The sequence below is a fragment of the Macaca thibetana genome, chromosome 5 (assembly GCF_024542745.1).
Source record: "Macaca thibetana thibetana isolate TM-01 chromosome 5, ASM2454274v1, whole genome shotgun sequence".
NCBI lineage: Eukaryota > Metazoa > Chordata > Mammalia > Primates > Cercopithecidae > Macaca > Macaca thibetana.
This window is the reverse complement of record NC_065582.1, coordinates 184,712,926-184,740,866: the sequence shown is the minus strand read 5'-3', so window position 1 is coordinate 184,740,866 and position 27,941 is coordinate 184,712,926. Positions and strand designations below refer to the sequence as shown.

General features: G+C 57.9%; 4 protein-coding genes across 8 annotated transcripts in view; 1 reads left to right on the top strand and 3 right to left on the bottom strand.

The window, feature by feature from the left end:
- Positions 1-7,167, bottom strand: part of RNF212 (ring finger protein 212) — a 144,661-nt gene extending 137,494 nt beyond the window's left edge. Inside the window, exon 1 of the mRNA XM_050790744.1 lies at positions 7,164-7,167. The gene's annotated coding sequence lies outside the window, so the exon portion shown is untranslated. The remainder of the gene's footprint in view (positions 1-7,163) is intronic.
- Positions 1-27,941, top strand: part of MAEA (macrophage erythroblast attacher, E3 ubiquitin ligase) — a 182,014-nt gene that overhangs the window by 21,084 nt on the left and 132,989 nt on the right. The window lies entirely within an intron of this gene.
- Positions 3,054-6,740, bottom strand: LOC126954472 (translation initiation factor IF-2). Its single transcript, XM_050789975.1, is given in 7 exon segments — positions 3,054-3,106; positions 3,109-3,231; positions 3,234-3,464; positions 3,467-3,639; positions 3,641-3,827; positions 4,975-5,263; positions 6,723-6,740. Coding segments are annotated over 7 exon segments (1,074 nt in total).
- CTBP1 (C-terminal binding protein 1) overlaps positions 13,961-27,941 on the bottom strand; it is a 37,758-nt gene continuing 23,777 nt past the window's right edge. For 3 of the 5 annotated variants that reach the window (XM_050790736.1, XM_050790737.1, XM_050790735.1), the window contains exons 6-10: positions 18,381-18,595; positions 16,821-16,951; positions 15,979-16,106; positions 15,434-15,551; positions 13,961-14,956 (exon numbers count right to left, since the gene is read on the bottom strand). In XM_050790736.1, coding sequence (XP_050646693.1) covers positions 14,770-14,956; positions 15,434-15,551; positions 15,979-16,106; positions 16,821-16,951; positions 18,381-18,595 — 779 coding nt within the window. In that variant the 3' untranslated portion in view covers positions 13,961-14,769. The remainder of the gene's footprint in view (positions 14,957-15,433; positions 15,552-15,978; positions 16,107-16,820; positions 16,952-18,380; positions 18,596-27,941) is intronic. The other 2 variants (XM_050790739.1, XM_050790738.1) reach the window with 1 other exon arrangement.

The following is a 27,941-nucleotide window of genomic DNA, read 5'->3' as shown; positions in this document are numbered from 1 at the left end:
TGAACTGACATCGTGACCCTGCACTCCAGCCTGGGTGATAAAATGAGACTCTGTTTCCAAAAGAAAAAAAAAACCACAAAAATGAAAACTAAATAAATAAGTGACTATATTTAGAATTTATGTACATTGAAATAGAAAAACCCACACACGATTAGGAAGAAGGAGACCCCAGTATGGAAGAGGCTGGAGAAATGAGACAGCCCACTCGGCCGGGGCAGCTGCTTGGAAACCTGCAGCAGCAGACCATGTTGTCCTGGGTGTAAAGTCCAGAATGACTCTGGACAAGCGGCACCACGCGGAGATGAGCACAAGGAGCTGGAGAGGGCGACAGCTGAGCCAGGAAAGGAGGCTCCAGGAGCAGATGTCCGCAGCTGACGATGACCTCACCTTCCATGGAAAGAAAGTCATCCCAGGGTTACTTTAACCTTCCCAAGACATGAAAGGATGGAAAACTCTGTAATTCATCTCATGAAACCAGGATAATTTAATTCAAAAACCTGATGTGGAACAAAAAGAGAAAACCATAGACAAATATCACTTTCAGAAGATGCAAAAAAATCTAACAGAATAGCAAATAGGACTCAACGCCGCGTCAGCGGATTCTACACAGGAGAACAGCAAATAGGACCCAACGCAGCTTCCATGGCATCATGTATGGCCAAGCAGATGAAGGCCAGGCTTACGAGGGCAGCCCAGCAATCAGAGACATCATTTCATTAGCCAATTAGCACAGAAAATTCAGAGAACCCCATCGACAGGTACTGAAAAGAAAATTGACCAAATTCAGCAATCGTTATGAATAAAAGCTCTATTTCTAGTAAAATAGAAAAAAGTGCAAAAGTCTGTGTCCACAATGGCCAAGATCGTTGTATGTGGAAACACAAATGTCACAAATCCAGGGTCGATTCGTGGGGCCTGCTGCTGTAACAATTGTCCAGCATTTTCTAGGAGGTTCCAGCAAACTTAATAAGAAAACCAAATAAATGGCACAAACGTCAGAAAAAATAAGACAGGGCCGGGCGCGGTGGCTCAAGCCTGTAATCCCAGCACTTTGGGAGGCCGAGACGGGCGGATCACGAGGTCAGGAGATCGAGACCATCCTGGCTAACACGGTGAAACCCCGTCTCTACTAAAAAATACAAAAAACTAGCCGGGCGAGGTGGTGGGCGCCTGTAGTCCCAGCTACTCGGGAGGCTGAGGCAGGAGAATGGCGTAAACCCGGGAGGCGGGGCTTGCAGTGAGCTGAGATCTGGCCACTGTACTCCAGCCTGGGCGACAGAGTGAGACTCTGTCTCAAAAAAAAAAAAAAAAAAAAAAAAGAAAGAAAAAATAAGACAATTTATTTTGTTGATGACATGATTGTAAACCTAGTTATGCCTCTGCCCCCTCATTTAAAAATTAAAAATCAGGCCAGGTGCGGTGACTCACGCCTGTAATCCCAACACTTTGGGAGGCCAAGGTGGGCGGATCACCTGAGGTCAGGAGTTCGAGACCAGCCTGACCAACATAGTGAAACACTGTCTCTACTAAAAACACAAAATTAGCTGGGCATGGTGGTGCATGCCTGTAATCCCAGCTACTTGGGGGGCTGAGGCACGAGAATCGCTTGAACCCATGGGTGGAGGTTGCAGTGAGCCGAAATCGCACCACTGCACTGCAGCCTAGGCCAGAAGAGTGAAACTCCATCTCAAAAAAAATTAAAATTAAAAATCAGTAAAAAACATTTAGTACAAGATGAATATACAAAAATTAGTAACTTCTCACTCCTCTAGCAATAATCACTTGGGAATTAAAGAAAAAAAGCCAAAATATTCCATTTGCCATGGCAACTGAGTAGTTGGGGTGAAGGTTAGGATGCTGTAAGGAGCAGCTCCTGGCATGGGGAACTCGATGGAGGCATCATTTCTTTCTCACATGGTGGCTGAGAACGGCTGGGTGGGCTGCTCTGTCACCACACATGGGGTCCCACAATCATGCCTCTCCTCTAGCCTTCCAGGCATCTCTCCTGGCTGCAAGGTTCCAATGGGTGCAGAAATCCCCACGTCCAGCTGGCAGGAGGGGCCTGGGCAGGGGCAGGAGGGTAGAGGCCATGTTTTCCAAGACCACATGTGAGACATGGCCCATGTTGCCACGTGCGTTCCGTGGTTAGCCATTGGTCAGGGCCTGGCCTGGCTGGAAGATGGGCTTGCTGCGGCAGGGACAGGCAACGCCATCGCAGGAGAAGGGGCCGGAGCTGGCAGGAACAGTGTCTCCAGGTGATAAAAGCCTCCGACAATTTTGCAAGACAGGTGGGGGTGGGTGTGAGAGGACGCAGGGCCCCCACCGCTCAAGCAAGGAGATCAGGGAGCAGAGCCACGGCGAAGGCCCAGCCGGGAGCCTCTCCTGCCAACCTGAAGCCCAGCCTCCAGGTTCCATGAAATCACCTCCAGCTATCCCAGGAGAAAGGTGCACGGCCTAGGAAAGAAAAAACAGGCAGCTTGGACCCAGGCTCCAATCCTGGCCACCAGTTACCAGACAGGGGCAGCCACATCGCGTCTGTGTGCCTGTTTCTACATCTGCGGCTGCAGTGATGGTTGTGCCCGCCCAGTGGGGCTGCTGTGAGTTAAGGGGTGAGAGACAGAGATGCTTCCCTGTCCACTGTCTCCAACACGTTCTTCCTGGTCACCCCTCACTGAACACCCCAGAGACCAGGCAGGCACCACGGACAGTTGAGAAGGCATCCAGCCTGCGGAACGGAGTCCAGGACCCAGAGAAGCTTCAGGGGTGAGCAGGGTGGGTCGGGGCCGGGGCGTAAATGACAGGGGGAGCACGCGGAGGGAGGAGGGAGCTTCAGGACAGGAGGTGCAGGCTGAGTGAGGATGGCTGAGTGGCCCTTGTGTCAGAGCAGGGGAGGCTCAGCGGAGGCAGGGGCAGGCTTGGCCTCTGCGCTTCTGCCTCCAGGATGTTATGGATTTGGCAGGGAAGGCGTAAACCATGAGCTCACCCCGCGGGAACGTGGTTTCCTCTGGCTGCCCCCACAACAGCTGTTCCCCATCAGCACCGGCCCCATCTCCCTAGCAGGAAGCCGGGCAGCCACTGCAGGCCAGGTGTGGACGCCCCTCACACCCTCCCATCTGCGCGGACACCACTGGACAGGGTGGTAAGGGGGAGGGGAGCAGCGAGGAGAGGGTGGGGTGCAGCCCCCCGTCTCTGGCCCCCTCTGGTCCCTACTTTTGCTGTGACCATATGGAGGAAGCCAGCTGCCGGAGGCGGGGCCAAGCCTTCAGGGTCCTCAGTGCCACCAACCAGGCCTGACCCCGACTGCTGACTGAGCCCCACGTGGTTCCTCTGCCCTGGACATGCACACCCCGGTGCCCTCCTGGCTCTGCTGCAGCAGACCTGTGTGCCAGGGCCTTCTAGACGGTTCTGGCCCCTCCTGTGTGGACTATTCCCACCATACGTGGTCTGGGCTGAGGCTTCCTGGTCCTTCCCCTCTCACCCTGACGAGCTTGGCCTGGGGGGCCCATTAATGTGCCCTGCCCACATGGCCCTCTGTGGTCACCCACAGCCAGCAGGACCCAGATTCCTTGCAGGCCAAATGCAGGTGCCCCAACTCCTCCAGCCCCTCCCCCCGCAGTATGTGGCCAGTGACAAAGGGGATGAATTTGGCCCTGTGCCATGCTGGGGCCTGCCCTGCTCGCCCTGAGTGTCCCGGTTGTGAGTCCCCAGCCCACTGGCTTCAGGCACTGCCAAGCCCCTTGCTCTCTTCCCTGAAGAGGGTGTGGGTTTCTCCAGGCCAGGCCTGTGGTCAGCAATGCAGGCAGGTGTTTGTGACCAGGGCATCTGTGCTATCAGACACAGGAATAGCCCCCAAACCACGCAGGGAGGGAGGAGGCCCTGAGAGAGAAGGTGCAGTTACACACATGTGACCACAGAGAAGGCTGCCTTCACCCCGTCTGCACCCTGGGAGCGCCTGCTGCACTAAGGACCCAGCGCAGTTTCTGGTTTTCTGGTGCTGCCGCCTTTTTTTTTTTTTTTTTTTTTTTTTTTTTGAGACGGAGTCTTGCTCTGTCGCCCAGGCTGGAGTGCAGTGGCCGGATCTCGGCTCACTGCAAGCTCTACCTCCTGGGTTCAGGCCATTCTCCTGCCTCAGCCTCCCAAGTAGCTGGGACTACAGGCGCCCGCCACCACGCCTGGCTAATTTTTTGTATTTTTAGTAAAGACGGGGTTTCACCGTGTTAGCCAGGATGGTCTCGATCTCCTGACCTTGTGATCCACCAGCCTCAGCCTCCCAAAGTGCTGAGATTACAGGTGTGAGCCACCACGCCCAGCCGGTGCTGCCTTCTTGGGGCGTGGCCTCCACAGTGCTTCACCTGGCTCCCGCAGAACAGCTTCGTTGAGATGAAATTCACATGCACACAAGTCACCCTTTACAGTGTACAATTCAGTGGTTTTTAGTGTATTCACGAAGTTGTGCAACCATTCCCACTCATCTCATTCCGGAACACGTTTATCATCTGCAGAGGACGTCCTGTGCCGGTTAGCAGCCGCTCCCCGCCACGGTTTGAGTGCGGCCACAACAGAACGCCAGACAGCAGTTTATCGACAGAGACTTCCTGCCTCCCAGTCTGGAGGCCAAGGTCCCAGCAGGGTCATGTCGGGTTCTCCTCTTCCACAACGATCCCTCGCATGCGGCATCCTCACTGGCTGGAGGGTGGGCCTGCCCCACAAGCCCTTTTCATAGTGGCTTTAGTCACAAGGGCTCTGCCTCCTGAGTGGATCAGACACCTCCCATCAGGCCCCACCCTCCTGGCACTGCCCGGGGTCTAAGTTTCCGCCTGAGCTTTAGAGGATGCAAGCATTCCAACCACAGCACTGCATGGGAGGCCCAGTACTCCCCCCTGTCACATACAAAATCGTATGAGTCAGCGTTCTCTAGAGGGACAGGACTCATAGGAGACATGAAGAGGGGATGATCTTGGACTCCCTGCTCACCTTCCAGACACATGGGGGCAGGCCTGGGCCCCCACGGCTTTGCTGGGCTCAGCCCACTCAGGGCGCGGAGGTTGGAGTCTCCTGCCTGCCGCTCTCCCAGGCTGCGCTTGGTCACTGGTGGCCCTGCGGTCCTGGGGTCTCGGAGGCAGCCCCCACCCCCTTGCCTTGGCTCCACTGGGCATTGCCCCGCTGGGGATTCCGAGGCAGCTCCGCCCCAATGATGAGCCTCTGCCTGGGCCTCAAGACTGTCAGCAACATCCTTTGAAATCTGGGTGGAGGCCACTGTTGCCTGCAGGGTCAGACCGTGTGGATGCCACCAAGCCCACCACATGCGCCTTCAGGAGCAACAGGTGGAGCTGTGCCTGCGCCTGCCTGAGCCATGGCGGGGGCAGCCAAGGAGGGCTGGGCCAGGATCTGGAGAGACCCAGGCAGGCAGTGAGCTCTGTGGTCCCAAAGGTGCCCCAGAGGCCCATCCCTTGCCATGATTCTGCCCTCAGGGCCCTTATAAAAGGGCTGGAAGGAACTAGCTTGGCTATTTTTCCTCCGAGTTCTGCCATGTGAGGCTGGATATGCCATCGGAGCTGCCCTCAGCAGAACCCAGCCTGCCGGTGCCTGGATTCTTGGACTCCCCAGCTGGAGAACTATAGGAAATAAATTTCTGTTGCTTATAAATTACCCAGTCTGAGGTGTTTTGTTACAGCAGTGGGGATGGACTAAGACCCTTCCTGTTTTCCCCCAGCTACGCCCTCGCCCCCAGCCCCAGGCAGCCGGGAGTCTACTCTGTGTCACCGTGGACCTGCCCATTCCAGACATTTGACATAAATGGTCTCATGTGATACGTGGCCGTCCATGTCTGACCTTCACTTAGCAAATGTTTGCGAGGTTCATCCACTTTGGAGCATGGGCCAGAGCTTCGTTCCTTTTTACGGGTGAAGAACAGTGTGGGGCCAGGCCACAATGTGCCCATCTGTCCCTCAGCCAATGGACATGTAGGCTGTGCCCACCTTGGGGCTATTGTGAATAATGCTACTAGGAACATCTGTGGATAAGCTTTTGTGTGGACACGTGTCTGATTCTCGGGGACGTGTTCCCAGGAGTGGGACTGCTGGGTCACATGGAATTCGGCTTCACACTTTGAAGAACAGAACAGCCGCGTGTGAGGTTCCCGTGTCTCTGCCGTGATACCTGTGATGCTTTCGGTTCCAGCCATCCCAGTGGGTGTGAGGTGCGGTCTCATGTGGTTTTTATTTGCATTTTCCTGGTGGCTAATGGTGTTAAGCAGCTTGTCATGAGCTCGTTGGCTAGTGGCATACATTATTTGAAAAAAACATCTATTCAAATTCTTTTGCCTTTTTTTTTTTTTTTTTTTTTTTTTTTTGAGTTAGAGTCTCGCTGTGTCACCCAGGCTGGAGTGCAGTGGCACGATCTCGGCTCACTGCAACCTCTGCCCCCCAGGTTCAAGCAATTCTCTTGCCTCTGCTTCCTGAGTAGCTGGGATTACAGGCGTGCACCACCACACCCAGCTAATTTTTGTATTTGTAGTAGAGATGTGGTTTCACCATGTTGGCCAGGCGGGTCTCAAACTCCTGACCTCAAATGAGCCACCCAGCTTGGCCTCCCAAAGTGCTGGGATTACAGGCGTGAGCCACCATGCCTGGCCTCCTTTGCCCATTTTTAAACTCAGTTGTTTATCTTTGCATTGCTGAACTGTAAGAGTTCTTTAGCACATTGGTTTTTCACTACCTCACCCTGGAGCCGATGCACATCCCTTCTGCTCAGTCATTAGCCAGAAATGCAGAGAAATGCTACTGTATGACCCCATGACCTCAGCCTGATGTGCAGGAGTCCCCAGAACATTAGACGGGCCCCGACTGTCTGCAGGATACAGACCCGGGAGGGGGCTTTGCACTGTTGATCTGACCACAGCCCCTCACTGATTCAAAAACATCCCCTTTAGCATGTCTGTAATGCCAGTGTGTTCCCCGTTCATCTTGTTACTGGGACCGCCCCACGTACCAGCTGCACACAGGGCTGACCAGGTGCAGCCTCCGGTGTGTGTTAAAGCCTAGTGGCAACAGTTCTCTTGTGGATCTTTTGGTCCCGAATTTCCTTAGTTTTCTTACTTATTTTTCCACGTTAATTTCACAATCGATGTACCTGGTTCCAGGGTTCTCTGGTGTTTTAATTGGCCCCCCCATGGCAGCCGACCAGCATAGGGGATGGCGCCTCGTGATGCCCAGGACAGACTGGGCTTGTTGCCGGTCTGGTCCTCGATCAGGCCTCAGACCCTCTATAACAGGTATAGATCTGCCTGCTGTTTGCTCCTAGAAATTTACAATTTTTGTTGCTGTTGAGAATGGTGCCTTCTCTTTCTTCGTCTCTCCTAACCGGAAGTGCTTGAATTTGAAAGATGCTGATTCTTGACTCTGAATTTTGTGCACAGCCACCCTCCTAAACTCACCTCTGCCTTCGAATCAATTTTCCAAATCTATGAGGAGTTGCAGCAGACTGTGCTCAGGTGCAAAGCCTCCCTCCAGCCGTGTGCGTGCAGCTCCTCCTGGGGCTCTTGGCTGTGAGGCCTGGCCTGTCCCTGTGGCCGAGGCTGTTCCCTCCCTGTGCCCTCGCCACACCCTCCCCGTAATGCTGCCCGGACTCTGCACAGGGCAGGGCCCTGGGGGCACATGGAGAGGAACTGGCTGTGGGTGGAGACAGCACCCAGCTGAGGTCCTGGGAAAGAGGCCATGCCCGGGGTTCCTGGACACAGGAGGTGGGGCTGGCTGAGGCTCGATGCCTGTGCTGGGCATGGAGGAGGCACCTTCGAGCTGGGGCCTCCTCAGAGCAGCTGCATCGGGGGGCAAACCCTGTCCTCGGTTTCCGTGTTCACATCTTTACTAGAACTGCAGCCGGCACCCGTGGAGCTGTGGGCTTTGTCCAGGGAGAGTCGTGCCCAGCACCTGGGGGGCCCTGCAGGGGTGCTGGACTCAGGGTTAAAAACGAGGATCCTGGCCTCCTGCAACCCTGTCCCCAGAGGCCCCATTGGAGCCACCTGGCCCTCCCTGCCGCCAGCCCAAGCATCCAAGGCTTTTGCCAGCAGTGCCTGTGGCAGCCTCGAGGAGGGTGGAGGCCCAGGGAGGGGCATCATTTGGTGTTGATCAGGGGAGATGCCGGCGTCTCCACAGCCCCAGGGCCTCCAGGCTCGCCCGGGCTCCCTCACTCAGACGCCCCACCCACAAACACCTGCCCAGGTCCCACCAGGGGCCCCTCTCACCCCCGAAGCTGTGCAGGCCCTCGGCCAACAAACCAGGACCCTCAGCTTGGATGGGCAGGAAGGTCCAGGAGGGGCCCTTGAGACCTCCTTCCTTGGGCCTGGGGATTGGGGCCGCAGGAAGCCATGCTCCACCCCGATGCCCACCCCTAGCTCCCCTGGCTGCCTCCTGGCCTCTGTCTCCCTCCAGGCCCCCACCCTGACTAGGGAGTTGGGGGGTAGGGGTGGAGCTTTGGGAGGAGACCACGCCCAGTCTGGTGGGGAGCAGAGTTTTGGGGAGGAGGCCACGCCCCATCTGGTGGGGAGCAGAGTTTTGGGGAGGAGGCCACGCCCAGTCTGGTGGGGAGCAGTTTTGGGGAGGAGGCCACGCCCAGCATGGTGGTGGCGGAGCTTTTGGGAGGAGGCCACACCCAGCATTGGGTTTGCATTTCCAGGATGGGCTTCTCCTTCCTGGACTCCTCCCCTGGCACTGGGCTGGGGGCTGTCAGGATGACCCTGCCCTACCCAAGGCTGACCTGGGGCCATGAGCAGGAGGATGCCCCCCTCACTGCTCCTCATGAGTCCCTGTGTGCCCCCAGGGAGCCAGTGGGCAGCAACCGGACCCCAGCTGCCTCTCAGGGCACCCAGGACTGGAGAGGGCCCTACCCAGGGTCTGCGGGTGCCACTCACTCACCCGGCTGCAGCCCCCAGCTGCCCTGGGCTGACCGTGGGCCTAGGCTGAGCTGACTGGACTGGGGGTTGTCAGCCCTTGGTTTGGCCCCACCACTGCTCTGCCAGGGCGGGGGAGGCTGGCAGCCCAGGTTGTGGGGCCAGAGGGCCATGCTGTGACAGACGAGAAGAGGGAGTGACCTGGAGGGCCCAGGGCAGGGACCAACAGCAAATGCCTCCCTAGGTGGTCTCTCCAGGACAGATGTGTCCCTTGTGGGAGGGCTGAGGCGCCCAGCAAGAGCAGCAGCTCCTCGGGGCACGGGGACCCAGTGGGCTGAATGGGACTCTTGGAATAGAAGGAGCCTCTCCAGACCTAGCTCTGCAGGTGGAACGGGGAGGCAGGACCTGAGGCTCCTGGTGGGGAGGCAGCCTTGCCTTTCGAGGTCTCCCTCAGGGGGCAGAGGAGCCAGGGTGCCCCGCCAGCAGCAGAGAACAAACCCCAGTTCAAGGCGAACCCCAGGTGTGGGGTGGGTGTAAAAGCAGGTGGCTTTGACCATGAGTGGACAGGTGAGGGGCAGACAGGTGTGAGCAGGTGAGGGGACAGGTGGGAGACACATGGAGGGTGGGGGAAGATGGGGACAGGAGAAGAGGCAGTGGGGGCAGATGTGGGGCAGTTGGAGGTAGGTGGGGGTGGATGGCGTCGGTTGGGGGTGGATGGGGTTAGGTCTGAGCAGGTGCGGGGTGGGTGGGGGGCACGTGGAGGGGGCTGGAGTTGGTGTGGGCAGGTGTGGGCAGGTGCAGGGCAGTGCCGGGGAGGCACTGTCAGGTGAGTGTGGGGCTGAGCAGAGGCTGACCTGGGATACCAGGGCTGCTGCTCAGAACCTGCTCTCTGGGTAGGCAGCCGGGCTCCATCAGGTGTGACCGCCCACTGCACAGTGGGGTGGAGGCTGGAGGCCCAGACACCTGCAGGGGCTGGGAGGGATGTGGGTGAGTCTGGCTCCTCCCACACCCTTCGTCCCACCAGCGTCCATAGCCCTGGCCCTGGCTGTCCCTGACGTCCCCTCTAGTGGGCACCCCCGGCTGGAGGCAGCTTGCGTCAGGGACCTGGAGAGTGAGTGGCGAGCCCACCACAGGGGGATCCTACAGACGCTGCTACCACTGACCAATGGCGCCGGTAGCTGGTTTAAAAAAGAAAGGGCAGCACAGAGGCCGCCCGGAAGAGCCGGTGTTTCCATGAGCCGCGCTTACAGACGGTGCCAGAGGGTCCGGCTGCCTGACCGTGCGCTGTGTTTACAGATGCGCCTGACCTTATATTGTTCAAGTCACACGTCCTGCCTATCAGGGATGTTTTCGGACTCTACGTGGGAAGCCCTTGGCTGCTGTGTGAAGGTCGGGTCAGGGGGCGGCTGAGGCTGTCCAGGGGAGTGGTCAAGGGCTTGGGGAAGCAGAGGTAGACTCACCAGGTGCTGGTGCTCAGCGGGGCTGGGGAACACCAACTCGACCCACGCCCTGGCTGGGTCACCCCGTTCCTGCTGGGGCTTGATGCCAGGCAGAGTGGGTCAGGCCGGGAGAGGCCTGGGGCCAGCCTGGGGAGCAGAGCTGCTCAGCGGGGCAGAGGTCCTCCTCCGGGCACCGGGCTCAGGGCCCAGTGGCCAGATGGTTTTCTTTGCTGCAGGGAGTGCCGGCTGCGGGGGGAGGCCTGGGAGAGCTTGTGCAGCTGGGCCTCTCTTGGGCTTCTCTGCTGTTGTTTTTTGCTGGAAAATCAATCCTGCAAGTCCAGCTGGGCTCTGGCTGAGCGCAGCTAGGGGTGGGGTGGTGGGTGCTTTCCGGCCTCTGCGGGGCGAGTTCTGGGCCCACAGTGGGGAGAGAAGGCAGGATGGGGTGCGGCCCCGAAGAGCCTGGCTCCCCCTACTCTGTGCCCTGCTTGGGTCACCCCAGAAGGACTGTCCCCATCCTCCCAACTTCCTGCCCAGGCCCCCAGAGCTACCTGCAGCCTCCCCTTGCTCCCGTGCCCAGGCAGAGGTCTACAGGAGACCAGAGCCAGCGTATTCATCAGCAGCCACAGGACAGTTCCCCACCGAGGCGCAGTAGCCTGAGGTGCTGGGGCTGCCCGACCCTCCCCAGCTCCACCCCTCTTGCCTCTGAGCCCTACCCAAGGCCTGGAGAATCACTGCTTCCTCCTGCTCCAGGGGTTCCAGCAGAGCCGTTGGAGGGTGTGCCTGCCGCGTTCTTAGCCCTCTCTGCCGACCTTTCTTGAACGGACTCTGGCCACGGTGCCAACGCGTCAATGGCCTGTGCCTCTGCTGTCCGAGCTCAGGGGCCGTCCATGCCTCCGAGGCTGGCATACGGCAGCTCTTGTTTTACCCATGAGGGGGAAGCCCAGGACCTGTGCCCTTGATCACACGTCCAGTTCACACAGACGCACACGCACACGCCTGCCCACCAGGCAGACACCCACGCACCTGCACGCAAGCGCACGCCAAGCCAGCGGGCCCAGTCCCTGCCCCGGAGTCCCTGGTGTCAGAACTAGGCTGCTGTGGCTGCTCCCTCTTCAAAATGCCTGAGTTTTATGAGCCCAAATTAATAGACCTTTGTTGCTACATATAAATTTGAGGATAAAATTGTTGAATCTGTTCAACGTAAGCAGTTGAAATTTTGCCTGGGGTGATGAACGTCTCTAGCACTTGGTAAAATGTATTTAAAGGGCATGTATTTGACGACATTAACAGCCCGCCGCCCGCAAGCACAGCCCGTCTCGTCATCTGGCGGCCTCGTCGTTCACCACGGTTGGCGGCCCCAGTCACTCCCACCGTCTTTACCAGCCGGGTGCCAGTGGCTGGGACCAGGTTCTGACCACTGTGCCCACTCACTGTGGAATCGGGCGAGCGGGCCAGACCCTGCGTTGTAAGGACAGAGCAGGACACGTCCTGTCACAGGCTGTCTGCAACTTTTGTTTGTTTCTGCCCCAGGTTGGGCGGGACAGTTGGCGGGCACCACAGGCGCTCCTGTGAGGCCACCTGGTCAGTCCCAGGATTAGCTGCAGGCTTTGGCTGATTTTCTTGAGTCTTGTACACAGATGCTCGTCAGCAAATACCAGCGGCTTATCTCTTCCCTTCCAACATGCAAACCTTATTTCATGTTAGGTTTTGGCACAACCTCCAGTCTAATACCAACCTCGAGGGAAATAAACAGTGCTGCCCATTTCACAGGCCAGGAAACTGAGGCTGAGGGCCCCCCCCAACCCCGCCGACATCCTGCTACCCCGCACCCTTGCTAGGCGTTGTTTTTTGCTGGAAAATCAATCCTGCAAGTCTTGTTGGGCAGGGTGACTCCCCCGAGGTGGCACCAAGGGGAGGTTCGTTTCGAGGCTCAGAACACTTTTCTGACAGTTTTCTGTCCCTTACATCCCAGACTCAGTCACACTTCAGCGTCCCGGCTCCCTGGCCGCCAGCCTCACACCACGGACAGCCCTTGGAGGTGTTCTATTCCTGCCCTGACCCTTCTACTTGGAAACATGGAAACAATGAGGCCAGCTGAGTGGGAGCCTCCAGGCCTGTGTCCAGAGCTAGTCCCCGGTGCCTGGCTGCCTCTCGGGGCGGGGCCTGTCTCCAGTTGGAGCTGGGAGGGCGGCCTACCCTGCCAGAGGCCAGCCCCACCCTCGGCTGCCGTGGGGGCTGACCAGGGCCCAGTGACCCAGCCCAGGGCTTGCCTGTGCAGAGGCTGGAGCCAGCGGTCAGCATGGAACTCCTGGTCTTCCCACTGACACCTCTGCAGCCCACACCGGCGATATCAAAAAACATCAGCTCCAGCCCGCAGCCCAGACACTTGAAGTCACCTTGGCTGCCCCTCCTCACACCCATGCCCACGTCGGCGAAACCAGGGCTGGCTCCTTAACCGTGTCCAGAACCCACCCTTCCCACCCGCCCAGGCCACCTCCCTTAGCGACCCAGGGGCTCCAGGATGAGCCCCAGACAGGTCAGAGATGGGCTGGGCGGCAGGGAGCAGAGGCCTGTCATGAGGCGGGGCTGCCCTCGGCGTGGGTCTCAAGACCGGGAGCCACTGCCCATACCCAAGAGACCTGTGGGCACTGGGGTGCAGAGCCAGGTAGGAGGGGGCACCCCTGCCAAAGGCAGCGGCCTCCCCTCTGCTTCTGCTTTAGATGGGGCCGGGAGCAAGGGGAGGCTGACACTTAGGGGTTGACGCTGCAGGGTCTGGACACGTGGGGTGGCAGGAGAACCCATCTGCACGCAGGGAAAGGCTCGGGATGGGGACGTCCCAAGGGGACCCAGGTTCCCCCAGCACCCGCTGCAGCCCCTCCTCGCGCCACCTGGACCCACCTGCAGGAGTTTGCCTGGAAACGCTCCTCTGGGGTTTCTGTGGTACTTTTTTCACTTGGAGATTCGGTATCAAAGTTAACGTACGCTTATAAACGACCTGGGACTCTGCTGATGTGCACAGACCACACTCCCCAAAGAAGCTCTGAGAAACCAGGAGGCTGGAATTTCGAGAAGGACGCCAGTAAACTGTTTTCAGTATGAGCTGCGGGCTGATACTACCCCTGCAGGGGTGTCTCCTCCTGCGGCTGAACATCCAGCCCAGCTGTGGGCCAAGGTGAGGTGCGACACCTTTTGGCTTTTTTGCACATTTCTGTAGGCTGGGTGACCCATGGTCTGGGGAACTTCCTCAGTCCTGACATCTGCTTTCCTTCCTCCTCCTGTGGCCCACAGTCTTCCCAGGTCACAGGCCGGCCTGCGGGAGGTATGCCAAGAAGGGAGGGGGTGGGCAGTGGGGCAGGCCCGGCCTGGCACACTGCTTCCCTCCCACAGGGGCACTTCGGGCAGGCCACCTCCAAGCCAGGACCCTACAGCATCCCACAGACCCAGTGGGCAGAGGCACAGGCCCGGTACACACAGAGACCACTGCCCAACCTGCCACTGCACTGTCTCTGAGTCTCTCTTACGCTGCCTACTTCAGAGAGGCTGAGCTAGGCCCTGGAGGTCACCAGAGCCAGGACTGAGGCTCACCCGTGTCCTCATGACAGAAAGCCACTAGAACAAATGCTAGGCAAACTGGCTCTTTCCGGGATTTTTATTTCTTTAAAATAATTCATACAAATGGTTACAGTCACAAACATGATTTTAACCAAAATATTGCTAGCCTACCACATCAGCAGGACGGCACTGGTGCAGACGGGGACGCTGCCACCCTCCACATCCCCAGGACAGATGTCGATGGGCAGCGGGCACGCTGGGCACCGCCCAAGCTTTTCCTTTTGGAGCTGCTTCGTGATGCCGTCTTCATTTGGAACAAGGGGGGGTTCATGCCAAAATTAGGAAAAACAGCCTTTGTTTTGTTTTTCTAAATTATTCTAAAAATAAGACAAGCAGGTAGAAAAAACAATGCACTGTGTGGCATAAAAAGAAAAACGGGAAGGATTCATTGTCCTGAGAAGTTTGCCAACTGCCTCATTCTGGGGCACGTTCCAACATACAAAAAAAAGAAGAAAAAAAAAAAAACCAAAAAAAAAAAAAAAAAAACCTCAAATTGACTTCCGAATGCTCCTTCAGGTTTTCTTTTTGTTGACAGCTAAGCAAACAGATCCTTTGTAATGTTCTAAAAACTGTACACAGACAAGAACGTTCATGGGAGAATAACTACTGACTTCTTCTGCTTAACGAGGAACGCGAAGGACACGGGGCAGAGCGCCCACAGGACGGACGACAAGCGACACGAGGCCCAGCGCTGCCCCCTCCCGCCTCCTGACAGCCCGGACCAGTCTTTGCAGTGCCAGGGCCGCCACACAGGCACCTCCTCCACACACTCTGGTCCGAGGGTTTCCAGGCCCTCTGCCCAGGCGCTGAGGCTGGAGAGCTCCTCCCGGGCTACAACTGGTCACTGGCGTGGTCTCTATCTGCCTCGGGCTTGACGGTTTGGCCAGGAGAAGGGGCATGGGGTGGGTGGGCCACAGGGGGCAGGCCATGGGACAGGGACATGGCGCTGGGGACGATACCTTCCACAGCAGCGGGGATGCCAGTGGGGGCCACGCCCACCACGCCTGGAGGGTACCTGCTGGGAGAGGGTCCGTCTGTGAGGCCCCCTACAGGCAGCCTGACCGGGCCCCACCTGCTCTCACAGCGTCTGCAGCACTGAGGGGCGGCTCCAGCGGGACCAGCAGTCAGGGTGAGGATCCCGCCTCCGCACGGATGCTCCCGCCTACGGGGGCTACTTCTCAGGGCAGGGGAGGGGAGCCCTGGTGTCTCCAGGCGACTTGAACATGAGGTCTTCGCCTCACCCAAAGCCCCCTCCTCCCACAGGCCCCGTGCCCACAGTAGTCCTGTGCGCACTGGGTCCTGAAGGCCACCCCAGCTCCTTCCAAGAGGCCCTGGTTCTCATAGGCCTTTCGGGTGAGGTGGGCCTTACCAGTTCCACCCAGATCCTCCAGGTCAGTCAGTGGAGACGCCGCCCCTCCCGCCAGGGGCTGTGCTGGGATCCAGGGGAAGCCTCGGGCCCTCCTGGTGGCTGTTCCGGGCCAGCGGGCCTGCTCACCTATAGGCGGCCCCGTTGAGCTCAGGGTGCACGACAGCGGGGTCCATGCTGGCCCAGTGGGTGGCTGCCGTCAGATGGTCCTTGTTGACACAGTTCTTCAGGCTGTCTGGGATCCGGCCTGGGAGACGCAGGAGGGAGGAATAGCTGTGGCTCTCAGGGGGCCCCAGGAGCGTGGCCCACTGGGTTGAAGACACGGGCTGTAGAGCTCTCGGCAGTGTGCTCCTCCCTCTCAGCCCCGGGGCTCCCAAGGCATGGCAGGGTCCTGTCTCTCAGGGCACCAGAACCCTCGCAGCGTGGGGACCCCCAGCCCAGAGCATGTGCCCAGTTTGCTGAGGGACCTGTCTGCTCAGCCCAGCAACTTCCCAGCAGCTCTTGTGTGTAAGACGACGCCAGGGCTCAACCTGACTTTGGCCTTAGAGGTCCCTGCTGGGGGTGCAGTGAGAGCACCATGGGCCCTGAGCTGGCAGAACATGGGCCTGGCTGCTGGGCGGATGCGAGCCCATGAGCCAGGCCTGGGGCTGGCAGGAAGAGTCCCCCAGGCCCACCTGTGATGGCTCTGCGGATCTCCCGTGCCGCCTCCTCTCGCATCTCGATGGAAGCCTGCTCGCTGTACCACGCAGCGTGGGGGGTGCAGATAAGATTGGGTGCATCCTTCAGGGGGCCCTGGCTAAAGCTGGGAACAGCACAGCATGGTCAGTGCAGCCCGAGTGCTGTGGCTGGGTGCGGGGGGGAAGTGGCTGGGCACTGGAACCCCTGTGGGGGGCCCTGCCTGGGACCCACAGACCCCACGGCCCCGCTCCGCTCGGCAGGCGGGCTGAGCACAAGAGCTCAGCCCCAGGACCATCAGACACACCAGGGGCTCCTGACAGCAGCGGGTGTGGGAGCCCAAAGGATTTAATCTCCAAGCCCCTTGGGGGAGGAGCCCTGATGGGGGGACATGCTGGCCTGGCCCCTCCCGGCCGAAGGTCCTGTAGCCCCAGGAGCTGCAGGCTGGTACTGCCCCTGCGGGGTGTCTCCTCCTGTGGCTGACCATCCAACCCAGGGCGCTGCAGGGATTGCAGGTCTGGACATGACGCCATGACTCCATGGCCAGGGCCTGTGGGGACCACTCACGGACACTGGGGCCTCACTCTCTCCTGGCTGGTGGGGAGCCCTGCCCGAAGAGGGGCTGAGGAGGACGATCAACCCTCACAGGACCGAGGCGAGGCAGGCCTGGAGCCCGTGGCTCCGTCCTCACCCCACAGTGAGCAGCAAACTCCCCCGTGCCGGCCAGCGAGAGGCCTGAGTACAAGCAAGTGCCCGGCCTGGCAGAGGCGCCATCTGCAGGTCAAGGCCGGCAGGATGGTGGGCAGGGAAGAGCAGGGGGTGACACTGGCTGTGAGGGCACCTGAAGGGTTCCGACTCGTGCACGTCCAGGGCCGCGCCGCGGATCCGGCCCTCCTTCAGGGCCTGGGCCAGCGCCTTCTCGTCCACCAGGCCGCCCCGGGCTGTGTTCACCAGGAAGGCCCCTTGTCTCATCTGGAAGACATGAGGACAGGCCAGGCTCAGTCAGGGTTCCGTGCAGGGCAAGCGGCCAGGGAAGCAAGGTGGTCACGCACGCTGCTGAGGAGGCCCAGCTCCCTGGCCCCTTCCCAGCCCAGGCCCACCCTGGGCTCACCAGGGTGCTAGGACTTAAGACCTCAGGCGTGCTGCGCCGCGGCCCTGGCAAGCTGGCTGAGGTTCGGCCCTGTGCAGACCTGCATGGCCCCACACCTCCTAGAGAGCTCTACGTTCCTGCCCAAGCCCTGAGCTGAGGACTGGGTGGGGGCTCCTGGCTTGGTCCCCCTGTGGTACCCCTTTTCTGGGTCCCCTCCAGCCCAGCCTCCCTCAACAGGGCCTCGGCCCACGAGGTGGGACTCCCTGGGATGACAAAGCCCACGGCCGTCTACTCTGAGGTGTGGTGTTTGACTCCAACCCCAGTAGGGCCTCCGGACAGGCTCACTTTTCATGCACTTTTGCAAAAGGCCCTTGCAGTGGCTCCCTGTCAGCTTCGTGGCCAGGGCTTTCCTGCAACCCCCCCATTTCATTCCGAGGAAGCCCACCCAGCCATTGCGCTTGGGTGGCAGCCGGGTGGGTCACGGTGGCTTTTCTTTGGTGAGTTGCTGCCCATTGCAGCCTCACACCCAAGGTCCTCAGGGATGGCAGGGCCCTGACCAGCATCCACGTGCCACACCCTGTCCATTAGAAGGCTCCAAACCCACTGGCTCTGTGAACAAAGGAAGGGGAGGTGGGCACCTGGTTTCATCCTCCCTGTGGCTACAGGCTGCTGGGGCAGCTTGAGTGGGTGGGTGGCCTCTGACACGTGTGTACACACACGCACACACAAGCTCAAACGGGCAGACACAGGCACCCACACACACTTGCCCACATACACACACATCACCGTGCACACATAACGACTCCCGGAAAGGCCAACAGCCAGCGGGAGGCAGCCGTCCCGAGCTCCGCCCACCCGAGCTCCGCCCACCCGAGGGAAACACGGGCTGAGGCTGCGCTCCGCGCTGAGCTGAGGCAGAGGCCGACCTGAGCACAGCCCTCTCCAGCTGCAGATGTGAAACCTGAACCTGGCAGCACAGGACGGAAGTCAGAAGGGCAGGCCCAATGCTCCCAGGTAGCTGCATCATCTCCACTGTGACAGCGGCAAGAGCTTCAGGGGAATTTAGGATTCAAAGGTATGTGGTTCTGTCTTATCCAGAGAGTATTTCAGGCATCCTGGGTAGAACTCAGAACATGGAAAACGCCATCTGGGCAGACAGGGCTTCCCACAGCAGGGCCGGCACCGCCGCCATGTGGCTCACTGAAGGCAGGGTCTCGCCCAGGTGCAGGTGGCTGCTGGGAGGGACCTTCCTGACACCCCCACCTGTGCCTGCCCCGCAGAAGGAGAGCCCTGTGCCCCAGCTCCACGCACCTGCTTGACGGTGAAGTCGTTGATGAGGTGGTGGTTGTGCTCGTTGAGGCCGCAGTGCAGGCTCACGCAGTCGCTGTGGAAAAGCAGGTCCTGCAGGGTGCTGACCCGCTGCAGCCCCAGCGCCCGCTCCACGCCGTCCGACAGGTAAGGGTCGTAGAAGAGCACGTTGAAGCCGAAGGCCTTGGCCCGCAGCGCCACCGCCTGCCCCACGCGACCTGGTGGTGTCAGGACACAGTGTGAAGCCCTCGCTCACCCGTGGCTGGGAGGCTAGCCCTGACAGCCAGGATCGGAGTGGCCCCTGTGCCTCAGTTTGACCATCTGCCAAGGACACCAGCTGTGGTCAAGTCAAGGTGCCGGCGCGAGGTGTCTCCACACGAGGTGTCTGCTCCCAATGCGCCCGCTGCCAAGGTGGAGGCCGTGCACGGGGGGGAAAGGGTGCACGAGCCCCTCGGCCCACACCAGCTGCCAGCCACGCCCCCCCGCAGCCTGTCCACAGGACGTGACACGAACCACTCAGTGTCAAACGGACCGTCAGCGGGTCTCCACTCACCCCACACACGCCCTATGTGCCCAGGTCCCTCCACTGGCCTGCTTTCCGGTCCACCCATCGATGTCTCTGGCATCTCAGTTCCAGCCACGACTAGATGGAGACGGCAAAGGGGGCGGGAGGGAACCTTCCAGACCAGGGAGGCCCCGCTGGGCTCATGTCCTGTCCCCTTCCAGTGGAGTGGCAGAGAAAGCCATCCCGGGCAGACGTGCCTTCCCCGACCCCAGCAGTCCAAGGCTGGCGTGGGCCCCAGCACAGGAGCCATGGAGCCAGAGCCACCATTTCTGGCTCCTCCCCGGGGAAGGGTCGGCAGGGTGCATGCGCCCACCGTGAGCCAACAGCACGGCTGCAAGGGACACAGGACCCCGGAAGCCCAGACGTGGCTGCGAAGGACACAGGACCTCAGAAGCCCAGATGCGGCTGCGAAGGACACAGGAACCCAAGCCCGCCAATGTGGTGTCTCCTGCATCGCCTCAGAGGGAACCGCTGCACAGGAAGGAAGCCGGCTGGGCGCTGGGGCAGGTGGGAAGCGGGTGCAGTTTCAGAGGTGGCAGCCAGGGCAGGCATCCCTGAGAAGACCAAGCTTGCTGGAGACATGAGGGGATGGGAAGGGAGCCGAAGAGCTGGAACAACACGTGTGAGGGGCCCACGGTGGCAGCGGCCTGAGGGCCAAGGAGACCAGACCGCCAGGCAGACAGGGCAGCCAGATGTGGCCCAAATGCCCAGGGGACTCCCAGTCACTTGGGAACAGCCTGGGGGAGGCTGGGAGGCCAGTCAGAAGAGCTGAGGACCGTCTAAATACACTACATCCTAGAAAGGCAGGCGCCTGTTCTACCAGAAGGAATATGGCGGCTCCTTTCATCCCCAGGGACGAGGCTGCTGCAGGAGGCAACCGGTCCGGGGAGGAGGGCTCGGCAGGCCGAGGTGGGAGAAGCAGTTCCGAGGTCAGTCACGGCCGGAGTACCCGGGCAGCTCCCCGGATGCAGGAACAGCCCCCGTCTGGCAGCACCCCCTGCCAGGGATCCCACCGAACGGGCAGGAGAGGGAGGAAGGCAGGCAGATAGGCAGACACAGAGAAAGGCACCTCCCACAGCGCAGGAAGCAGAAAAGACGCTGTTTCCCACTCTGCTCAACAGAAAGCCCCAGGGAGTCCGGCTGCTGGTGGCGAAAACCAGCTAGAGGCGCAGGCCAGCGCCGGCCACACCTGACACAGGACAGCAGTGGCTGCTGGGGCGAGATGGTTCTTCACTTTAGTCTCTGCCATTCTTTTCCATACGATGTCTGGCTTATGATAAGAAATTATGATGATGCAGGTGAAGAGGTAGGAAGATGTGGCTTCTAATTAGAATAAAACACTAGAAGCGGACAGACCTGCAGATGACCAAGGCTGGAATCAGCCAGCAAAAGCTCCTAAATAACTACTATAAACATGCTCAGAGATGACAGCAAGTGTTGATGTAAACAGCAGAAAAATGGAGGATTCTGGAAGACGAATGGCAACTCTATAAAAAACCACATAGAAATTCCAGAACAAAAACATCCCTCTGAAATGGAACTCCCTGGACGAAGCTAACAGCAAGAAAAGGATCGGGAGCTTGAAGGCTGGGGCTCAAAGTCAGCAGATGGCATCCAAACAGAAGCAGAGAGAAAAGAATTAAACTTTTTTTAGGTCGGGCGCGGTGGCTCAAGCCTGTAATCCCAGCACTTTGGGAGGCCGAGACGGGCGGATCACGAGGTCAGGAGTTCGAGACCATCCTGGCTAACACGGTGAAACCCCGTCTCTACTAAAAAATACAAAAAACTAGCCGGGCGAGGTGGTGGGCGCCTGTAGTCCCAGCTACTCGGGAGGCTGAGGCAGGAGAATGGCGTAAAAACCCGGGAGGCAGAGCTTGCAATGAGCTGAGATCCGGCCACTGCACTCCAGCCTGGGCGACACAGCGAGACTCCGTCTCAAAAAAAAAAAAAAAAAAAAAAAAAAAAACTTTTTTTAAAGAACAGGCTGTGGTGGCTCACGCCTGTAATCCCAGCACTCTGGGAGGCCGAGGCGGGCGGATCACGAGGTCAGGAGTTCGAGACCAGCCTGGCCACCATGGTGAAACCCCGTCTCTACTAAAAATACAAAAAGTCAGCCAGGCGAGGTGGCGGGCGCCTGTAGTCCCAGCTACTCGGGAGGCTGAGGCAGGAGAATGGCGTGAACCCAGGAGGTGGAGATTGCAGTGATCCGAGATCGCGCCACCATACTCCAGCCTGAGCGACAGAGCGAGACTCTATCTTCTACCAAAAAAAAAAAAAAAAAGGCAAAACACATTTTCAGACAAAAGCGGAGGGAATCGTTCACTGGTGAGCCACGTTTCTAACAGGGTCTGTAGGCTACAGGAACGTGATGCCCGACGACAGCCAGAATCGGGGGTGGGATAAACGAGGCAGAAAGGGTGGATGTGTCGGTCAATATTCAAAAACAAAAATTACTGAAAAATTCCTTGAAACACTCATGACTGACAGCTTCTTGTATGGTTTACTGCATAACAGACGTGGAAAATCGGCCTGATGTTGAAACACTCATGACTGACAGCTTCTTGTATGGTTTTCCGCACAACAGACGTAGAAAATGGGCCCGAGGGCAGCAGCCCAAGGGTGAGAGGAGCCTCCGCAGGCCTCTTACCGCCCTCGACGAGGCTTCACAGGTTATGCCGGATGGCAGTGAGTTACGAAGGCATATCCTAATCTCTAAAGTAAAACTAAACACGATCACTAAGCAGTCAGTATAGATTAAAAAGCAACAACAGATGCGAGGAATCATTTAACACTTGATTAACATACAAGAAGGCCAGAAAGGAAAAACAAGGATGAACAGAAAACATGTAGCCAGACGACACTGAAATCCAAATGAGCAGCAATTACACTAAAACTAAATGAACGGAACACTCAAGAGGCAAAGACTGTCAGACTGAAAAAAGAAAGCGGAACCAACTATAAACTATTAATAACAGACACACTTTAAACGCACACACAGAAGCCAGGCGCCATGGCTCACACCGGTAATCCCAGCATTTTGGGAGGCCAAGGCAGGGTGACCACTTGAGCCCAGGAGTTTAAGACCATCCTGGGCAACACAGCAAGACCTTGTCTCTACCAAAATAATAATAATAATAATAATAATAATAATAAATTTTTAAAAATTGCAGTGGCACACACCTATAGTCCTAACTACTTCGGAGGCTAAGGCAAGAGGATCTCTTGAGCCCCAGTGCTCAAGGCTGCAGTGAGTCATGACTGCACCACCACACTCCAGCCTGAGTGACAGAGCAAGACCATTCATCTGAATGATAAATATAAGAACAGAGATAAGCTGAAATTAAAAGGATGAAAAAAGACATACCACATAAACACTGATCAAAAGAGCTGGGATGGTTACCTCAACATCAGACCAATTAGTTAGACCACAAAAACACGAAAGCAAACGTCCTACTTAATGGTGAAATATCAAAAACTTTTTCTCCCACATCAAGACAGTAATACCTGCAAGTCACTGCTACTGACGATTGTAGCTAATGCAAAAAAGGCAAAAATAAAGAAATTAAAGAAATAAAAGGCACAGAGATCAGAAAGGAAAATGTAAATCTGTGTTTATCTGCAGGTGACACAGCAGTGTGGGCAAGAGAAAATTCAAGAGAATCTGTTTTTGGCAGAGGCAGGTCTCATTATGCCATCTAGGCTGGTCTCTAACTCCTGGTGATCCTCCGGCCTTGGCCTCATAACTCACTACAATAGCAGGCACAAGCCACTGCACCCAGCCTAATATGGAGAATTTAGAAGGCTGTGGGATATGAGGTTGGTTTACAAAACTGAAGTGTATTTCTACCTACTAATAACCAAACATCAAGAAACAATTAGGCTGGGCACAGTGGCTCATGCCTGTAATCCCAATACTTTGGGAGGCCAAGGCGGGTGGATCACTTGAAGTCAGGAGTTCGAGCCTGGCCAACATGGCGAAACCCTGTCTCTACTAAAAGTACAAAAATTAACCAGGTGTAGTGGCATGCGTCTGTAATCCCAGCTACTCAGGAGGCTGAGGTAGGAGAATCGTTTGAACCCAGGAAGCGGAGGTTGCAGTGAGCTGAAATCACACCACTGTACTCCAGCCTAGGCGACAGAGTGAGACTCCGTTTCAAAAAGAAAAAAAAAGGCAGAGATTGCAGTGTGCTGAAATCACGCCACTGTACTCCAGCCTGGGTGACAGAGTGAGACCGTCTCAAAAAAACAAAGAAACAACAACAACAACAAAATTTGTAACAGCATTACAAATGCCAAATGCCTAACGATAAACTTAATGAACTACGTGGAAACCTTCTACTGATAACGATGAAACACTGTTGAAACCTTCTACTGATAACGATGAAACACTGTTAAGAAAAGTGAAAATAAATGGAGACACGGTATTTGTGTCCTGAAGATTCAATATTATTAGGAAGTCAGCGTTCCCAAAACTGATTTTAAGGACTCAACAAAATGAAAATTGACGAGCTGATTCCAGAATGGAAACGGAAATGCATAGCAGGACCTAAAACAGCCAAGACCCTTGTGAAGAACACGGTGGAAGATCTCAAGGCTCACAGCCGTGCAGACAGTGTAACACGGGAGAAAGGGAAGAAAAACAGGTCCACGGAACAGAGGAGTCCAGAGAGACCCACTCACATGTGGCCAACTGCCTTTCCGCAGAGGAGCCACGCCAACGGGAAGGAGGGTGCCTCGGCGCATCGTGCCGCAGGGACCTGCCATCCCGGGAAAGGGCGGGCCATGACCCCAGCCTCACACCACGCCTCAGTGGCAACCCAGAAGACCCTGGACCTAGAGGTAGAAGCTTCCAGAAGAAAACACAGAGAACCTGGATGATCCTGGGGTAAACAGAGATTCCTCAGGACACAAAAGGTATTCACCGAAAAAACGGGTGATACGCTGGGCTTCATAAAAACTGAAAACGTGTTCTCGTCAGAGAGATGTCAAGAAAGTGAAAAGTCAAGCCACAGCCTGAGATATTGGTAAATATGTAAAAACAAGCATTTTGAAATTATAAAAATATCCACAGTGCGTGTCGATCTGACAAGAACCAGATGCAGACTACATGAGGGCTTCGTAACCAACATGCAAAAGAAGGTGCTCCCAGTGGCCAGGGGTATAAAGAGGTGCTCGACTCCCTCAGTTATCAGGAAACTGTAGGTTAAAATAAAAATATCACAAAATTCCTGCTGGAAGGGCTAGAATTACACAGACTCCAACACGGAGTGCTGGCAAGGATATGCGGCTGCCGGGCGTGACGCTGTGCACCTGCCTGAAGAAAGGCAACTCCTTCCACGTGAAAAAACGTCCTGCTCTGGGACTCAGAAACTCCACTCCTAGGTACAAACCCAAGAGGCATGAGCCGTCTATGTGCACAAAAAAGACGGGCAGAAATGTGTTCACAGAAGTTTTGTTTGTGATATTGGCCAAAAGCTTAGAAAATGCATCACCAAGAGTCTGGAGAAGCGAATCGTGCTGTGTTCACGTTATCAGAAACTGTGGGTCATGCGAAAACACAGATGAGACCCGGAGGCATCACCCCTCGACTGACGCGAGGCCGACACAGAAGGCTGCGTGCCCGCGATCCCACCTCGGCAGAGCCGGGGAAGGCCCTCTGCTCTAGGAAGCGGGACCCGGGTCACTGTGGGGCCGCGGCGAGAGAAGGGGCCTGAGGCAGCTGTGTGTAGAAGCCTGCTCTGCTGACGTGCTGGTGGGTTCTTTGTACAATGTTTTCCTGTGTGCACCTAAGACAGTGCATTTTTCAGAAGGAAGGAAGGAAGGAGGGAGGAAAGAAAAAAACAAGAAGCAGACGTAAGTCACAGCACCAGAGCCTCGTAGAGCAGAGGCGGCCACCGCCTCGTCGCACCGAGTGGCAGCAACACCGTGAAACACACACTGCCCAGGGCTTCCACGTTCCTGTAGTCACCACACGCGTGGATTCCACGCTAAGAACAACCCAGACACAGGGTGTGCCCAGCAGAGGGCAGATCGGGACAGGCACACCCTGGGAGAGCCTGAGTGGCTGGTGCCCAGCACGGGCCCCACCCAGAGCACGAGGCTCTCCCAGAGGGTGGGGATGGGGTTCAGGGACAAGGGCGAGGGGCAGGGGGGCGCAGGTGCCAGGTGGGCGGCCAGGCTGGGGTAGGGGTCCCTGTCCATGAGGTAGAGGCTGCAGCGTCAGGGGACTTGTGTCCCTAAGGACGGAACTGCTCTCCTCAGCTCCCGAGGCCGAAGGAGCTTTGACCTGGCCTGGGTCACCACGAGTTCACCACAGGCAGAGGGGCCCGCGCCCAGAGCAAGGGAAGCAGCCCAGCCGCTCCAGGGACACCGGCCTGAGAGCCCACAGGACAACCTGGGCCACTGCAGGGGAGAACGCCCATGGCAGACCCCCACAACCTGCCAGGTCCACCCTGCACTCCCCAGGACGCCAGGAGCCACCCGCACTCCTCAGGCCAGGCCTGGGTGGGGGCTTTGGCAGGTGGGGTCCTCAAGGAAGGGGGTGGCCACAGCCCTGCTCTCTAAGGGCATCCTGACCTGGGTGCTCCAACCCCCACTCAGCACGGGGCCCTGGAAGGGGCCGGCTGGGCCCAGTTCCACACTCAGCCTGGGCAGGCACCACCCTCAGGCCTCAGAGTGGCCACGGGGAGGGTGGGGCCTTCAGGGCTGGAACCACAGACCCCAACCCCAGGAGAGACAGGTTACAGGACTCTGGAGACCACACACCCACCTGCTCTTACCAGGGGAACTACAGACATCCCTGGCCACACACAGACAAAGCCCACAACCCCCCACATCCCAGTCCCTCATACACCCCAGGTGAGGTGTCAGACCTGTGGCTGCGGGACAGGCGGCGCCCTGCAGGCAAGGCACACGAGGCCCCTCCCACCCTGTGGGCTTGCTCTGGAGACAGCTGAGGCACTGCTCCTGCACAAGGCCGGTGGACAGCCCATGGAGCTGAAGGTCCACAGAGCCCTGAGTCCCCGGCCCCTTCTGACCTCTGCCCCGACCTACCCACTCTCCCTCCTTCCCTCCTTCAACAAACCACACACGGGCCATGGCCCTGAGGCGGGAGGGGCCGCCCAGGCCTCAGAAGGGCAGAGGTATGAGGAATGGGCACCTCAGGGCTCCGGGATCCTCACAGGTTCCAGCCAGCCCTGGGGTCCTGGTGGGGGCACCAGCAAGGCCGTGAGAGATGTGTCCAGGAAGAAACAAGCACGTGTTCCATGCACATCCGTGAGCCAACCTCTCTCACTAACCCAGGTGTGTCTGCCTCACCGAGACCACCCAAAACATCTGATTCCCCACACGCTGCCGGGACAAGGACAGCGGTCAGCAGGAGTGGGCTGCCTGGATGTTTGGGAAGCGGGGGGCCGGCCGGTCAAGGGGAATCCCTGGCACGGCAAGGTCCTCGCATCCCCACGGGGCCTCCTGGGGAATGGCGCAGGCAGCTCCTAGGAACCCACGATCTGGGGAGACAGGCACCTGGGCCAAGGTGTCCAGGGAGTCTTCAGAAAAGGGACACCACCCCCCACCCACCCTCTCTGAGAACCCTCTACGGGAGCACCTTCCCACTTCCCACCTCACACCTGGGCCCCGCCCAGATGCTCCCCCGTGACCTCGCTTGGCCTCTCCCAGCTCCTCTCTCTCAAGACATGGCTCCACTCTAGGATCACACACACACGCGCACACACACACACACACGCTTGCTGCTCTGAGCTCAACCTGGGCCTGGCTGTGTGGGGCCTGCTCACTGCTGCATGCTGGACCCAGGACGGTGCTGGGCCCAGGACAGGCGGCTGCAGAGCGAGTGGGCAAATGAAGAGCAAGGGGTCGCTGAGGGGCAAACCACTCCCCGGGCACAGGGCCGGCTGCTGGTGACAGCGGAGGAAGCCCGCGGCTGCCCGATCCCCAGCCCCAGCAGGACCCACGCAGCCAGCCCCAGAGGCCTCAAGGGGTGAGCGCGTGCTAGACCGTGGTTGATGTGTGTGCCCACACGTATGCCCGTGTCTGTATGCCCATGTGCCCATCACTGACACCGGTGTGTGTCCACGTGGTATCGTGTATGCTGTGATATCCGTGTGATGCCCATGTGTGCCGTGTGATATCCGTGTGTGCCGTGACATCTGCATGTCCCCGTGTGGCCCGTGTGTGCTGTGACATCCACGTGATGTCTGTGTGGAGTTCACGTGTGTGTGATGTCCGTGTGATGTCTGCGCAGGCCTGAGACCCATGTGTGTGCTGTGTGAGGCTGTGGGTGCTATGACGTCTGTGTTGTCTGTGTGTACCTGTGTAAGGCCCACGTGTGTGTTGTGATGTCCATGTGTGATGTCTGAGGCCCACACGTGTGCTGTGGCATGTGGGACATCAGTGCAGGCCTGTGTGAGGCCCACATGTGTGCTGTGACATCCGTGTATGATGTCTGTGTGTGCAGTGATGTCTGCGTGAGGCCCATGTGTGCTGTGGTGTTCTATGTGGTATCTGTACAGGCCGTGTGTGCTATGACATCCATGCAGGCCGGTGTGAGACCCACGTGTGTATTGTGATATCTGTGTGAGGTTATGTGCTGTGACATCCGTGTATTATGTGTGTGCCCTTGAGGTCCATGTGTGTGCTGTGACGTCCATGTGTCATGTCTGTGTGTGCCCATGCGGTCATGTGTACTGTGGCATCTGTGAGGCCACGTGTGCTGTGGCACATGTGCCATCCGTGCAGGCCTGTATGTGTGCTGTGACGTCCGTGTGTGATGTCAGTGTGTGCCGTGTTGTCTGTGTGAGGCTCACACGTGTGCTGTGGTGTTGTGATATCTGTGAAGGCCAGTGTGAGACCCATGTGTGTGCTGTGATGTCTGTGTGAGGCTGTGTGTGCTGTGACATCCGTGTGTGCTGTGACATCCGCGTGTGCTGTGACATCCGTGTGTGCCCGTGTAAGGCCCACATGTGTGCTGTGACGTCCGCGTA